Source organism: Musa acuminata, chromosome BXJ2-4 (assembly GCF_036884655.1).
Source record: "Musa acuminata AAA Group cultivar baxijiao chromosome BXJ2-4, Cavendish_Baxijiao_AAA, whole genome shotgun sequence".
NCBI classification, from domain to species: Eukaryota; Viridiplantae; Streptophyta; class Magnoliopsida; order Zingiberales; family Musaceae; genus Musa; species Musa acuminata.
The window spans coordinates 6882257-6895918 of NC_088341.1; the positions used below are offsets into that span (position 1 = coordinate 6882257).

At 38.5% G+C, this 13662-nt stretch overlaps 2 protein-coding genes and 1 pseudogene across 6 annotated transcripts; 1 reads left to right on the plus strand and 2 right to left on the minus strand.

Moving 5' to 3' along the window:
* Window positions 1–684: 684 nt before the first annotated feature.
* Window positions 685–7128, plus strand: LOC135582722 (calcineurin B-like protein 3). 5 transcript variants are annotated; one of them, XM_065103347.1, is made up of 10 exons: window positions 685–798; window positions 1681–1764; window positions 1854–2026; window positions 2190–2272; window positions 2631–2690; window positions 3369–3477; window positions 5135–5187; window positions 5825–5905; window positions 6577–6689; window positions 6768–7128. In XM_065103347.1, exons 3-10 carry the CDS (start codon window positions 1885–1887, stop codon window positions 6823–6825), a joined length of 699 nt encoding a protein of 232 aa, XP_064959419.1. In that variant the 5' UTR covers window positions 685–798; window positions 1681–1764; window positions 1854–1884; the 3' UTR covers window positions 6826–7128. The 5 variants fall into 5 exon arrangements, with proteins under 5 accessions (XP_064959419.1, XP_009395837.1, XP_064959418.1 ...); XM_009397562.3 differs by having other exon boundaries at window positions 694–798; window positions 1854–2008; XM_065103346.1 differs by having other exon boundaries at window positions 714–963.
* LOC135611466 (U4 spliceosomal RNA) lies at window positions 5544–5682 on the minus strand (annotated as a pseudogene).
* Window positions 7129–7159: 31 nt separating the features above from the next.
* On the minus strand, window positions 7160–13231 carry LOC135609754 (110 kDa U5 small nuclear ribonucleoprotein component CLO-like). The gene is made up of 10 exons (XM_065103345.1): window positions 12350–13231; window positions 10969–11037; window positions 9668–10861; window positions 9474–9572; window positions 9196–9354; window positions 8581–8666; window positions 8301–8499; window positions 8089–8199; window positions 7739–7945; window positions 7160–7653 (listed from the first exon to the last, which is right to left on the minus strand). The coding sequence occupies exons 1-10, from the start codon at window positions 13124–13126 to the stop codon at window positions 7555–7557; spliced, it is 3000 nt and encodes a 999-aa protein (XP_064959417.1). The 5' UTR covers window positions 13127–13231; the 3' UTR covers window positions 7160–7554.
* Window positions 13232–13662: the final 431 nt, after the last annotated feature.

Genomic DNA, 13662 nt, shown 5'->3' on the forward strand with positions numbered 1-13662 from the left:
CAAGCTGGGGTTGGACGGGCGACCGACGTAAAGGCAAAACCTGGATGGTTGCGTGGCTCATGCCGTAGGCGCCCACGTGGCTGCCGGAGTCAAAGGCGCCGCCCCTGGCTTTTCCCGGTATGGTTTCCTGAAGCACGAGAACCCTAATCTAAAGCAAATGCAAGGAGCATTCTCTCAGTAACATAAAAAGGCCAATCAAAGATGAAATGGTATCACCATCACGTAAATAGACTTGAAGACAAGCCCGCCTATAGATCCACCAGAGCAAAGAAGGATATCAAGAGATATCTTTCTGACATTCGAAGATATTAATTTGAAGTACATCATATAGTTGCATGCTTGCTCAAACGAAACAGAAGCATAAACCTATTAAACCCTCTTCAGCATTCAGCCATTCATCCAATACTGCGATAAGAACTACTAACAATCGCGTGGGGGCCCCATACGCCGCTCTTGTCGGAGGGAACGAACAGATGGAGACCGCTTATCCCAAAACAAACGGCTTCCGATGAACCGGGTTCTTGTAAAACGGGTTTGGGTCTGAATCCGACATAGCAATGTCAAATACAATAATACTATTTAGAATATTTTTGGAATAATTTAATATTGCCTACCGGTCATAAAATGGATGAAGCAAATAAAAGCTTTTCTCGCCCAAAAATCGTCGTATAAAAATAATAAAAATGCTAAATAATAATATTATTATATCGGGCGAGACACGCACCCGATGTTTTTGGAGGCTCCTTCTTGCTTCTGGAATCTACTATGGCATCGTCTCTCATGCCCTGATCGATCCCGGTAACGTCGCTCGCTCTCTTCACCTCGCCTTCTGCTGATTACTTGCGATTGTTCGGTGTCTCTTCTTCTGGTTCCGCTTGTGCTCGGAAATCAATTGGAACCCCGGTTTGTCTCGATTGATTGGAGTTGCGAAGAGGACGATCGATACAGTCGGCTTGGGATCCGGTAACTTTTTCTTTGTTTCGCCTTTTCGGATCCGTGGATGTTCGATAACATAGAGGATTACAGGGGTTCCTTTTCCTGTAGGGTTCGTTGATTTCTTTTTATGTGTGTTTTCGGTTTCGTTGCGTTAGGTTTGATTATAACTTTGACGGGGATGCCCTTATTAGCTTGAAAATCTCGTGATTTTGCAGAAAGCCGATGATATTTTGGAGTAGATTAAATTGTTAATAGGAGTATGACGAGATGAAATTTAATGGTATATCTATTTATTTTTTGCCATGAATTTGAAATAGAAGATCTTTTCTTTGGGAAATTGACGGAGGAAAATAAGGAAATGTAGATTGTTTTTATAGGGATCACAGCGAAGGTTATATTCGGAGTTCCTATGAAGGTCAGATTTGCATATCATCTTTTTCTTAGTGGTAGCATGTCAATGATCAGTGTGTGATGTTGATTAATCGGTGTTTCGATGTCCGTTTAGTTTCATTAGAACATGCTCTAGACTCTAGCTCATTCTAAATGTTAATCTCTTGTTGCTTTTCTATTGCCTGCTTCTCATTATTTTAGGAATCTGCCTCTCAAATCGTCAAACGAAGCCAATATAAATGTGTCCGTTTATTTTGCTTTGCTCCCCTGATATTCCATACTTCCTGTAGCTTGTTAGACTAGCATTTTTTTAATGCAAGTTTACCTGCTAACTAAATTTCTTTTTTTCCTCAGATTAATTCTTGGATTACACTTTGTGTTGTCTTTGGTACGTTGCATGTGAGTTTGAGCCAAAGGACAGCATAAAATGTGGAAAAGGTTATTCTATTGAAGATGTACTTGGCACTTCCACTTTGCTTAAGGCAGCATAAAACTATATAATTCATATTCACACCACCAAAATGCAGGTATGGAGTGTGATAACGAGTGGGAAATATCATGTTGCAGTGCTTAGAATGGCTCAAGCATTTTGTTGCTATACTAGGGAAGTGCTGTGATCTTGACTGGTACAGTCAGTCAAAAAGCCTCATCGATCCAGAACGGTTAGCCAGGGAAACAGTGTGTAAGTTGACAATTGACTGTGAGTTGCCCATGTTTGCTACTACCTCGTACATCTCTATCCTGTATTATCACTGTTGCTTGTGGGTCAGACTTGAATGGATTTTAAATATAGGTGGTATTTTTTTCCTGTTGTATTTATTATTCATCATTCCCAGCTGAAGTTCCACTTGATCACTCTGCAGTTAGTGTAAGTGAAATAGAAGCATTATATGAGCTATTCAAAAAGATCAGTAGTGCTGTGATTGATGATGGGTTGATCAACAAGGTAAGGCACACTAATTGTTTTTATTTAATAAATTCAACATTATGTTTGATAACTCCTAGATGTCTATACAATTCATATCTTTTGTTAGATCTGTAGTGTCACTCCCTATGAATAGTTGAGACAAATTGAGCCATCCATTCTTCTTAATTGGCAAAGGCATCCTATTTCTTTTGCCAACCACTATGTTAGGAATGATCCAATACAGAATGAAATCAAATGTTCATCTATTTGGTTAATTTTAAATTTTGCATTGTAGCCTTGTGTGGTTTTATAGTTAATTTCCAGTTTCAGTTTATAAGATCTCATATCTTCAAGATAAATCCAGTGTTGTTAGTATACTTCTTTCACCATCATGCAGGAAGAATTCCAGTTGGCACTATTTAAGACTAAAAAGAAGGAGAGCTTATTTGCTGATCGGGTATTTTTGTCGCAACCTTTTCCCTTTTTTTTCATTCTTACACGTGTGTCTTGATTTGATTTACATTATTAACTTTTTGATGCCATAATTGGCACATAACTGTGTTTACACATATCAGCTGTGAGAACTTGCTCTATATTAGAAGGAAAGAAAGTCACATACTATCTTTTCTTGAATTTTGGTCTCATGCACAGATATCATTCATTGCTTTGGGGGAAAGCTCTAGATTTTGTGGAGAGAATCTTTTTTTTTCTTTTTGGAAATTTAAGCATTTGGTGTTGTTTGCAACTTTTGTCTTTCTTTTTTTTTTGTTTGCAGGTTGTTTTCTGAATTTTATAAAGCAACTTCATGTTTGTAGGACAAAGAAGAGGGGGAAAAAGATGGGTGATTTATGTGTTTGTAGTTAGGTCAACAATCTCATGATTCATGGATACATTGTTCCTTTTTTCAGAAACTGGGAGTTGTTGATTCCAACTATTCCATTAGAAAAGAAATGTTTTGAAACCATCGAATGACTAGTTTTTGGTCAATCAGTGAACAAAAATATTGTTAAATCCCTTGGTTATGTGGTGTCTTCTTAAGGTCCAGTCTCTTGGCAGCAAATTGGTGGTTACATTTTAGAAATAAATATGATGGTTTATGAACTGTGAAAAAAATTGAATTTCACCAATGTTGCAGGTGTTTGATTTATTTGACACAAACCACAACGGAATTCTAGGATTTGAAGAGTTTGCACGTGCTTTGTCTGTCTTCCATCCAAATGCTCCTATTGATGACAAAATTGATTGTAAGCCAAGATGTCTGCTTGTCTTCTACGATCTTGTAGGATGTTATTATTGATGACAGAAGCCCAGATTGATCTGTTGTCCTTCCATTATTGTTTTTTATTATTGTATCAATTATAGTGTTTATTGGAAACATCGTGAAAGCCTATGTTTGCAGACACATGATTTATAATTTTGTTCTTACATGTTGCATGTGAAATGTTTATAAACCCATATACATCTATGTCTGCATTCCAGCAGGAAGTTATCTAAATATTATTTGCATATATGTTTTGTACACTTAATATACCTTGTAACAAGGTTTGCCGTTTTGGGTAGCGGACCCATCTCGGCAATCTGTCTGATTGGTACATAACAGTCAGTACCGGTGTACTAACACATAGTATGCCAGTATATATTGGTGTTCCGGTGTGGAAGAAAAGGAGGGAGAAGAGGAAGGGGCAGTGGAGGAACAAAGGAGGAAGAAGAAAGAAGAGGAATGGTGGTGGAGGAAGAAGAAGAGAAGTAGCAGCGGCAGCGTACCTAGGAAGCAACTACAGCGATGAAGCGGTAGCAGCATCATACGTGAGAAGAGGGCTTGTGTTCGCGAGCCCTTTTTTTATTATATATAATGCTGGGTTGGACAGGACCCCACCATTATTATTATTTTTTATTTATTTTAATCGGACTGCTCTAAATGGGGGTGGTCTGTGTATCGACCCATGCTTGGACCTGTATGTACCGTACCATTTCGGGTGGTACAACAGTCCTTGCCTTGTAATATGTTAGTATCATAGATATCCCTTAATATGCTTTTGGTTGTTTTATATATATATATATATATATATATATATATATATAAACACACACACACACACACACACACACACACACGAGTGTTTGTGTGTGTGTGGAAGAGTGAATATGCAGATAATACACAACAATTTCTAAAATCCAACATGTGAAGGAATGTAAATATACAGGCCTGCCAGGTATAATTATTACGGCCACTATTTGTCAAATTAACTTCCATCCGATGATTCATTTGACTCTTTAAGATATGTGTTACTTGAGATTCTATACTATTTTTGATACTGCTATTTCTTAAAAACATTTGGTCAACTTAGATCCTTCGGCACCTTTGTGAAGTAATACTTCTGAGCTTTTCTTTCTGATCTGCCATTGAATCATTGCTACTTGAGTTTTTTTTTTCTTTTTCCACTAATGTAGATTTTCTATACATTTTCTAAAGGAGGAAATCATGAATCTGATGCTTGAAACATAAAGAGCAGCATTAATTATTGCAGCTTCTCTTTCTTTAACATATAAAAAGGACTTGTTAATGTCAATTGCATATGCAATTTATTAATAGATGATCTTGTTCTAATCCCATATTGATTTCATGTGAACTTAACAAATTTAATTTTGGCCAACATAGGTTCAAGTCTGTTTTATGACATTTGTCTACTTCTAATCTTGTTCCCGATATCGAAATATGCAACTCACATAATATATATTGCATATTAATTTTTGACCAATGAAGGTTCGTGATTGATATATGCAACTCCAATGATATCTCATTTCTTATTAGTCTTTTTTTTAATTACATTTGAAATTATCACCATCGTAGGTTCGTGATTGAAATATGCATCTCACATCATATTTCATTTCTTATTACAGTTTCTTTCAAACTATATGATCTCAAGCAGCAAGGTTTTATTGAAAGGCAAGAGGTAACAATAAATGTGAATAGTTGTTTTTATTGCATGTACATGTGTAATTCTTATTCTTGGCTTTACCCATGATTGGAACTTTACACTTTTATTAATATGGCGAATAATTAGCGCCAAACATTTTTTGGTTTTTGTCAAGCATGGACAGTTTCAGTTTCAATATATTATAAAGAAAAGTTTAGAAAAGTGGGACTAATTGAGAAAAATGAAAGAAGATAAATTTTATATATAGTGTTTTTAATATGAAATCTACTTTGATTTTATTTTTTAAAAAAAATATTTGAATAGAGATATATAAAGTTTTGTATCCAATTTCTAAAAACTTATGATTTTTACAAAACCTCCCATAAATATACTAAAATTATTTAAAAGTATAAATGAACTTGATTAAATTGAGAATGTGTTCAGTTGATCTCAAATTCAAGTTTTCAACCAGCAATTGTCGCACCATGGTTGTAACCTCACTGGCTACAACATTTCCCCAAGCACAAAGATGATTTCTATCACAAGTTGTGCTAGCTTAGATGGCAACATATTTTCCATTGTCAATATGGAGTTGATATCTTCTTCATTTCTTGTTACAACTGCTTATGATATTAACTTTGATGAATTTATGTTTGCATTTTATTTGGTCCAGGTGAAGCAGATGGTAGTGGCGACACTTGCTGAATCTGGAATGAATCTTTCAGATGATGTCATAGAAAGTATCATTGATAAGGTTGACAATCAAATAGTTTGATCAAATTTTGCACATGGCCTTTATCTGCTAGATTTGTTCCACTTAAATCTCTGCTATATTTCGTTTTTGCTCATGTTTCTTGATGGCTGCTACTATCTAATATGCTATAGGCATCCTTCATACTAATTTTATTAACTTATTACTGGTAGATACTAACTTTGCCATCAACTTTTCAGCTATTACATGCCTGATGGCTAACAATTAGCAGCACAGTTTCAGTTAGAGCATTTGAAAATTGGAAAGATGAGTTGGTGGGATGGAAATAAGTTCTTCAATCACCAATTTTTTAGATTTTCTGAATTGTTTTTTCTGCAGCTTCTATACCTTAAGACGCAGGCCAACTGGCCAAGTGTTTTAGGTGCTGTTATCTATAACCTTTTTCATTGTGTCCCATTTTCCTTTTTATTGTAGCTTCTTTGGCCATGTGAATATTTTTGGCATTTGAGTTTTATTTTTTATGTTGATGAATCTGAGCGGGATGTGTTTTATGTTAGCAATTTTCTGAAACGAAAAACAACAGTTAGTCACTATCAACTGTTTGGCATTCATAATTATCGTTGCTCTTTCAGTTCATGTTTCATGCTGCTGCGTCTATTTTGAGAGAGTATGTCCCTCGATTCGAAGAAATTTTCCGATTTATTTCTGTGCAGACTTTCGAGGAAGCTGATACTAAGCATGATGGGAAAATAGACAAGGAAGAATGGCGCAGTCTTGTCCTGCGGCATCCCTCTCTCTTAAAGAATATGACTCTCCAATATCTGAGGTATCTAAGAGTCCAAGTAGTTGAATATTCTCAAGTGGTGATGTAAGAAACTCAAAGTTGCATTTCTTCTTGAAACAGGGACATCACGACGACGTTTCCCAGCTTTGTCTTTCACTCTCAAGTCGATGACACGTAGGTTCTTTGCTTCAACCTTGGGAAATAAAGGCTTTTCCGTATGGGCTTGCTTGTACAGTCTGCCGCATGCTTCTTTTCTCGTGTACATCATTCAGGAGAATGTTATCCAAGTTGGGAGTTTGGTGGCTTTCTTAGGACTTCTTTCTAGGATGATCTGATACTTGTGTTCCTCCACTTTATTTGCTTGATGGTGCCACCAGGATGGTAGGGATGGGAGATCATGTTTATTTTCCTGGATTGCAAAGTCTGCGGGAGATCAAATGGTTTCTTGTTACCAATATAGAGTGAAGGTGTTTAATCTTAACCTCATCGTTTTCAGAACTCGATCGACCACAGAGAGAACAAGTATCTAATACTTCATCCAAGAGTCCAGAAACGGATTGGCCAGCGTGCAGTTTCGCCTTGCCAGCGTCTAACTAGATTTATACAACAGTTTTCGAAAGAGAAACTAGTGCGCATCATACACATAAATAAAAGTGCGCCACAGCTGAAGTATGTGTACTAAGGGAAGGGAAGGGCTTAAACCACTACGGGAGGAAGAAACAACAACACAGTTTGGTTCAGGCTTGCACGATGGCTTTCAGAAGCAGAGGCTGATAAACCAAAAGTACATCATCTCGATGCCCACCAGTGCCTCATATGGAGGGGCTTCTCAAGGGCACACCAAAAGAAGAATATTATCGGCTCCAAGCATTAAAAAGAAGGTTGACTCTTCCCTTGCTCTGTGGCGTTACATAATCTGCAGATGAACATCGGCAGCCTGCTGGGCAAGCTCCACCACCATAGCCTCATCGAAGAATTTGTTAATGCTTACATCTTCACTCATACCCTGAAATAACACGTTTTTGGTCGTTACATACCCAACCAAACATAACAAAATAGGCAGCAAAAACCTGGGAACCAAGTATGCAAACCTTTCGACGCCGTGTCTTGACCATGAATTCACGTGCAAGGTGTTGTATTGGTGCCGGTTCAAGGGGACGGAGAACTATGTTCTTGTCCAATGGATCACCAGGAACTATAGCCCAGTGATCAAAAACAGAGAGACAGAAAGCTTGCCCTTGAGTATGGTATCTTAAGTCCGTCTCAAATCCAAATGACTCGATCACAGGCAAAAAGGCCTATTATTTTTTTTTTTTGCAAGTACAAAAAAGACAATCAGTGAAGCAATCACCAAAATCTGCCTCATAGGTGCCAAAGCCCAAGCAAGCAAAACATGGCGGAAGCTTAAGCACATTTTTAAAAAGGTGTTAGAAACTCTAACCTTTACAATATATACGGGAGTGCCAGGCTTCGGCACATCTTGTGTTACATGTCCTCGCCTTCGTGACAGCACCGTGTAAATAGCAGAAACACAATCTATCGGTGTTTGGATCTGAAAAGACATGAAAAACACCAATATCATAATTAAGAAAAGTTCAAATGAGTTAACATAGATATCATTTCGCAAAAACTAACACAGGGTAGTAGTACTACCTCAACATAGTAAACGGGCTCCATAAGCCGAGGATTCGCCATCAGGAAAGCTGAATATACCACCCGCCTTGCAGTGGGGATAATCTGACCACCACCTCGGTGCAACGGCTCTGGAGCTATGGATGCATTCAGGATTTTGAATTTCACATTCCGGATAGGCTCATCACAGAGAGGACCTTCTCGCGCACCCCATTGGAAACTACGGACCAGAAAAGTTCATATAATAAACAAAAAAGATTACATGCAAATGTATTATTGCTAATTAGTAGACTGCCTTTACCCTTGAACGATGGAGTCTCTGACAGCATTCAACAGATTTTTGTCAACTTCACTAGGAAGGGTGTCATCTAATAAGATATTAGGCCCCTGCATATGTCACAAACAGAGAATATATATAAACACAGATGTTTAATTTAAAATGTTTAGGTGATTGAACAAAACAGATAAGAAGTTCTTGCTCTTTACAAGAAACAAAACCGATAAACAAATTGTATAAGATATGATACAGGTCTGATACGCACCAGCATACCGACTGACATATGGTACACATACCGGTCAGCACATCCCAGAGGAGGCGGAGGAGAGGAGAGAAGAGAGGACCAAGAGGAGGAAAAAAAGGTAAGGAGGACAATGATGAGAGGTAAAAAGGACTGGACGGGTCAGGCAGCCAATCAAGGTGCATCTGACGGAGATTGAGAAAATTAGAAAGAGCTATTAACAAAAAGTTTTTAAAAAAACCCTAAAGCGAACCAGACCAGGTAAAAGACCCTGGTCCGCATGCCCGTTCAGCATCAGACCAATAAACTCTGCCCAGTGCATATCAGTCTGGGCAGTATTTCAAATCATGCATTCAGATAGGCAAATCCATTAACACATTATTAAAGCTTTTACTTACCTGCTTGTCTGGACCAAATGCCCAGATAGACCTCGCTGAAAGCAAATCCCAGTCATAGCGTTTCTGGAAGAAATCACTAATATCTCTTTGCCGTGCATCAATACTAACAACACCATTCTCAATATCTTCTGCCAAACCCTTCTCCAGTGGCTCTGCAACCTATACACGACAAAGAAGAGCTCAGATTCATAGTCATGCAACAATGAACCGCTTGTTATTGCCAATGAGAACTGATGTATGTAAAGAAATGAAGACTCATTTAGACAATAGGAACCCACCATAGTAATTTTGTTCCTTTTGTTTGGTGTTTCAGCAAAACACTTCATTGATGAAGTTTCAACCACTGTCTCGCAAAAAGTGACAACAGGATCTGCCACCTACAACACCCACACGTTGGATTTAGTATATTTATACAAGCCCAGGTGCATTGTTTGCAAAATAAATTGATGGTTCATGGACCTCATTAACAAACCTTAACTTCAACTTCAGAGTAAAGTTCCCTCAGGTCCTTCATTATTGAATCAAGGTATATCTCACCTGTCCCCAGGATAGTGTGCTCTCCGGACTCCTCAACCTTAGTAATAGCTAATGGATAACTCTTACTAATTTTCCTAAGGCCCTCCACCATCTTGGGAAGCTCGCTTGGATTCAATGGCTCAGTTGCAGTCTTCACAACTGATAATGTGTTGAAGCGAAGGGGCCTAAATATATAAACATCTTCATCCATATATAAAGGGCATAATGTTGCTGTCTTCATGATTGATGCATCAACACCTTCGATTAGAACCCAAGAGCCAGCAGGGGCTTTACTGATGGGAATACGATATCGAGCCTGATAAACCCACAACTTGGTGACTTCTTTAACTGTCATATCTTCTTCATCTTCAGGTGAATATCCTTCGCCAAGTACACGCAAGGTTTGACCAGTCTGTATAGTACCACTATAGACCCGACCAAAGGCATCAAACACACTACAATCAGACTTAGGATAAAGTTTTGTAATATTAATCATAAGGGGACCATATGGATCACAGTTTTTCATAGCCTCAGCAATATAAGAGTCTTGAGGTCCTGTATATATGTGCTCCACCTTCTTCGTTGCAGCATCCCGAGCTGAGGGAATGTGCTGAACAAGCATATCAGTGAAGCCAGTTGCAAATCCAAAGACCGAGCTGCAAGCCAATCTCAGTAAAGGCTTCACATTCAACTTGTAAGCTGCATTACTCAGTGTGACTCCAAGTTCTGCAAGGGTTGCCTCAACACTCTTCTTATGTTCTCCAATTACCTGGCTGTAGATTTTGTACAATGGTTCAAGAATAAACTGTACAAATGATCTCTCTCCTCCAGCCATAGGAGGTTTCTTCTTAAATACTCTTTGGTCAGGGTGATAGTACATATCCCCCCATAAGCGTGATGCAAACTTCACAGAGTCAAATGGTATGCCATGAAGCTTAAGATATAGCTTAGCGAAGGACTGCAGTGTGAAAGACCAGCCAGCATTTGCACTGGCAAAACAAACATTTCCAGCCACAGGATCAACCATTTGGGTGCCTCCAACAGTCGTCGAGCAAGATGAGATCAAGTCATTGATAGCTTCCAATGTGTGCCTCAACTTAAAATATGCATCAGTGGGAGGGAGTTTTAGCTCCGTAATAAGTCGATCAACCTATCTCAGTAAATTTAGATAAAAAATAAGGTTGGATACAGAGATTAAAGAAATGCGAGGAAAAACAGAAGACCAATTAAGGTTACAGATACGAAATGAAGGTTCACCTTATTCATTACAACCACTATGGGCAACCTCTCTTGGATTGCGTGTCTTATAGCCCTCTCAGTGTTAACCTGCTCAATCAACAATAGGCAGAAAAAGAAGCATCATTCAGGATCAAAATAATCTTGAAAAGATGTCCTTGAAAAGCAACAATACAGCATTATATACTTCTTTTGGATACAAAACACCCAATTAAAGAAATAAATGCAGTGATATGGCTTTTTGACGGAGTTATTGCTTCATTAACATGCTTACTTGTTTACAATTATTAAGTACCCAACTGAGGAATAAAATAAATAGTGCTACAGCATTATGGCCACAGATCTTGCTTGATTAGCATGCTTTGCAACAGCTTCACTTATTATGAGACACTATTAGTCAATCTCAAAAAATCAAGCATTGAGACACAGGAATGTTTAGAGGCCAATGGTTAACCAAGTAAATTAGCACCTAGCACCTCTCTCCTATGTGGTATAAGAATAACTATGTTGAGTACTTACTGATTTGAATTTCAGACTAAGTGAAATAACAGAAATGCAAGCGAAAATGTTCAAAACTCGAGAATAAAAGAACCTGGAACTTCTATAAAACTGCCAAGATATCCCTAAAGACGACTCCTTGTCCTTTAGAGTAACAATGCATTAAATGTTCCATATTTCATATGTTTGATCTGACCTCACTGTGATCGAGAAGATAAATGATTGGCTTTTTTATACAATGACTTGAAAAATTCTTATTATGCTATTAACAGGAAATCCACGAGAGAAAAAAAAACATGACATGTATTCACTGAACTAAACAATCCATAAACTCCAACAGCTAATTCTTTTTACGCTTTCCTTGTCAGCTAATTCTTGAGCTAAGCAGGATAACTTTATCTGTCTGATATACAAAACAATCATAAATGTAAGTACAGATAAACAATATAGAGTCAGATCACAGCTGTTTTTAGCTTATATCTTGACCAAGGGAAGGAAAAAAGCTTTATCTCAATAAGGGGAAAAAACTCTCCAACAGGAAAGAAACATTAATTATAAATTCAACTCATAATTAACGAGATGAGCCTAGTTATAGCATTGCACATGAAGTGTCTGGTATCTGAACCATTACAGGATTTGACTATTTGAAGCGGGTGAGGGTGCTGGAGAAAGATTTCAAATGTTCCAAAGAATGATTTGCATAGATTAGACTTAACAGTGCAGGGAGAGCTCTCTTTTGTTGTACTAAGAAGATAATTTTTCCAAATCTTCACTTATGCTTCCCATTAATTAATCCTTGAACTAAGTTGAACTATAATGATATATTCACTTGATTGGTGAACATAAACTCTGAAACAAGAAGAGGCAAGGAAACTAATGGGATAGAGAATAACAGTGCGATTACCATAACACCTTCTGCAGCATCCACAACCAACACAGCTCCATCAGCGAGGCGAAGTGCAGCTGTCATTTCGTCTGAGAAATTGACATGGCCTGGCGTGTCCATTATGTTGCAGAGATACGACTTGGCATTGCTATCCTCGAGCACAAGTGACATGGGCACTGCCTTGATCGAGATTCTCCGCTCCTGCTCATCGATCCTAGTGTCGGTATACCTTATATGCCGCTCGTTCTGCACATCAAACGTGGAGATCTCGTGCGTCTGCTCCACCAGCATGTCCATGAACACCGTCTTCCCGTGCTGGAGGTGCCCCACGAGCGCCACATTCCGGACCAACGAAGGGTTGGAGGCGAGGCCCAACAGGAACTCGGTGGAAACGTAGGTGGAGGAGTCCTTGACGCCGACCTCGAACTTAAGGGTGCGGACGGGTTTGATGATGGGCTGCTCCAAAGGCTGCTCGTCCTCGTCCATCACCAGCGTCTCGACGCCCTCTCCGTAGACCTCCTCGGCGGTGGGATAGTACTTCTTGTCCTCAGCGAGGACGATCTGTGAGGCGGCAGCGTCGACGTCCATGTCGTCAGGTCCGGCGGCGCTGGTGATCCATCCGTTGGCCGCAGCGCCAGGGGAGGCCGCGCCGGCATCTCCATCGTCAGATGGGGCGGATCCGGCGGGGGACTTGTCTCCGGTGGAGGCGTCGTCGTCGGAGGCGTCGGAGCCGACGTCGGACTCGATCTCCGGGCCGATGTAGTTGCCGAATTCGTCATAGAGGCTGTCGTCCATGGCGGATTTGGATGGAGATAGATGCTTTGGGTAAGTTTATTGCACTATTTTGGGTTTAGGGTTTCTGCAGCTGCTGGGTGAAGAGAGGGAAGGGGTGGGAGGCGCAAAAACACAAGGCCTTATATATATATATATATATATATATATATATATATATATATATATATATATATATAGCCGCAAATTACCGATAATTTTTTGTGCATGAAATAATTATATTTTTTATTTTTTATTTTAGAAAAAGTAAATGGATCTTATCTACATATTATTACGGTCGAATTTTCGATAAAATAGATTTCTTTTTCAGAAAATGTTGCCTACTCTCAGAATTCTTTAACGATATTTTTAATACTTAAAATATCATTGCTTGTCTATCCTCGTGATCGATTTGAGGAATCGATCCAGTTATAATATTTAGTATTTTTTAAAATAATATACAAATATTATAATATTTTTTATACTTCGTTATTATATTTTTCTTGTATTATTAAAAATACTATAATATAATGTAAAGATATAATATATACAGTATTATT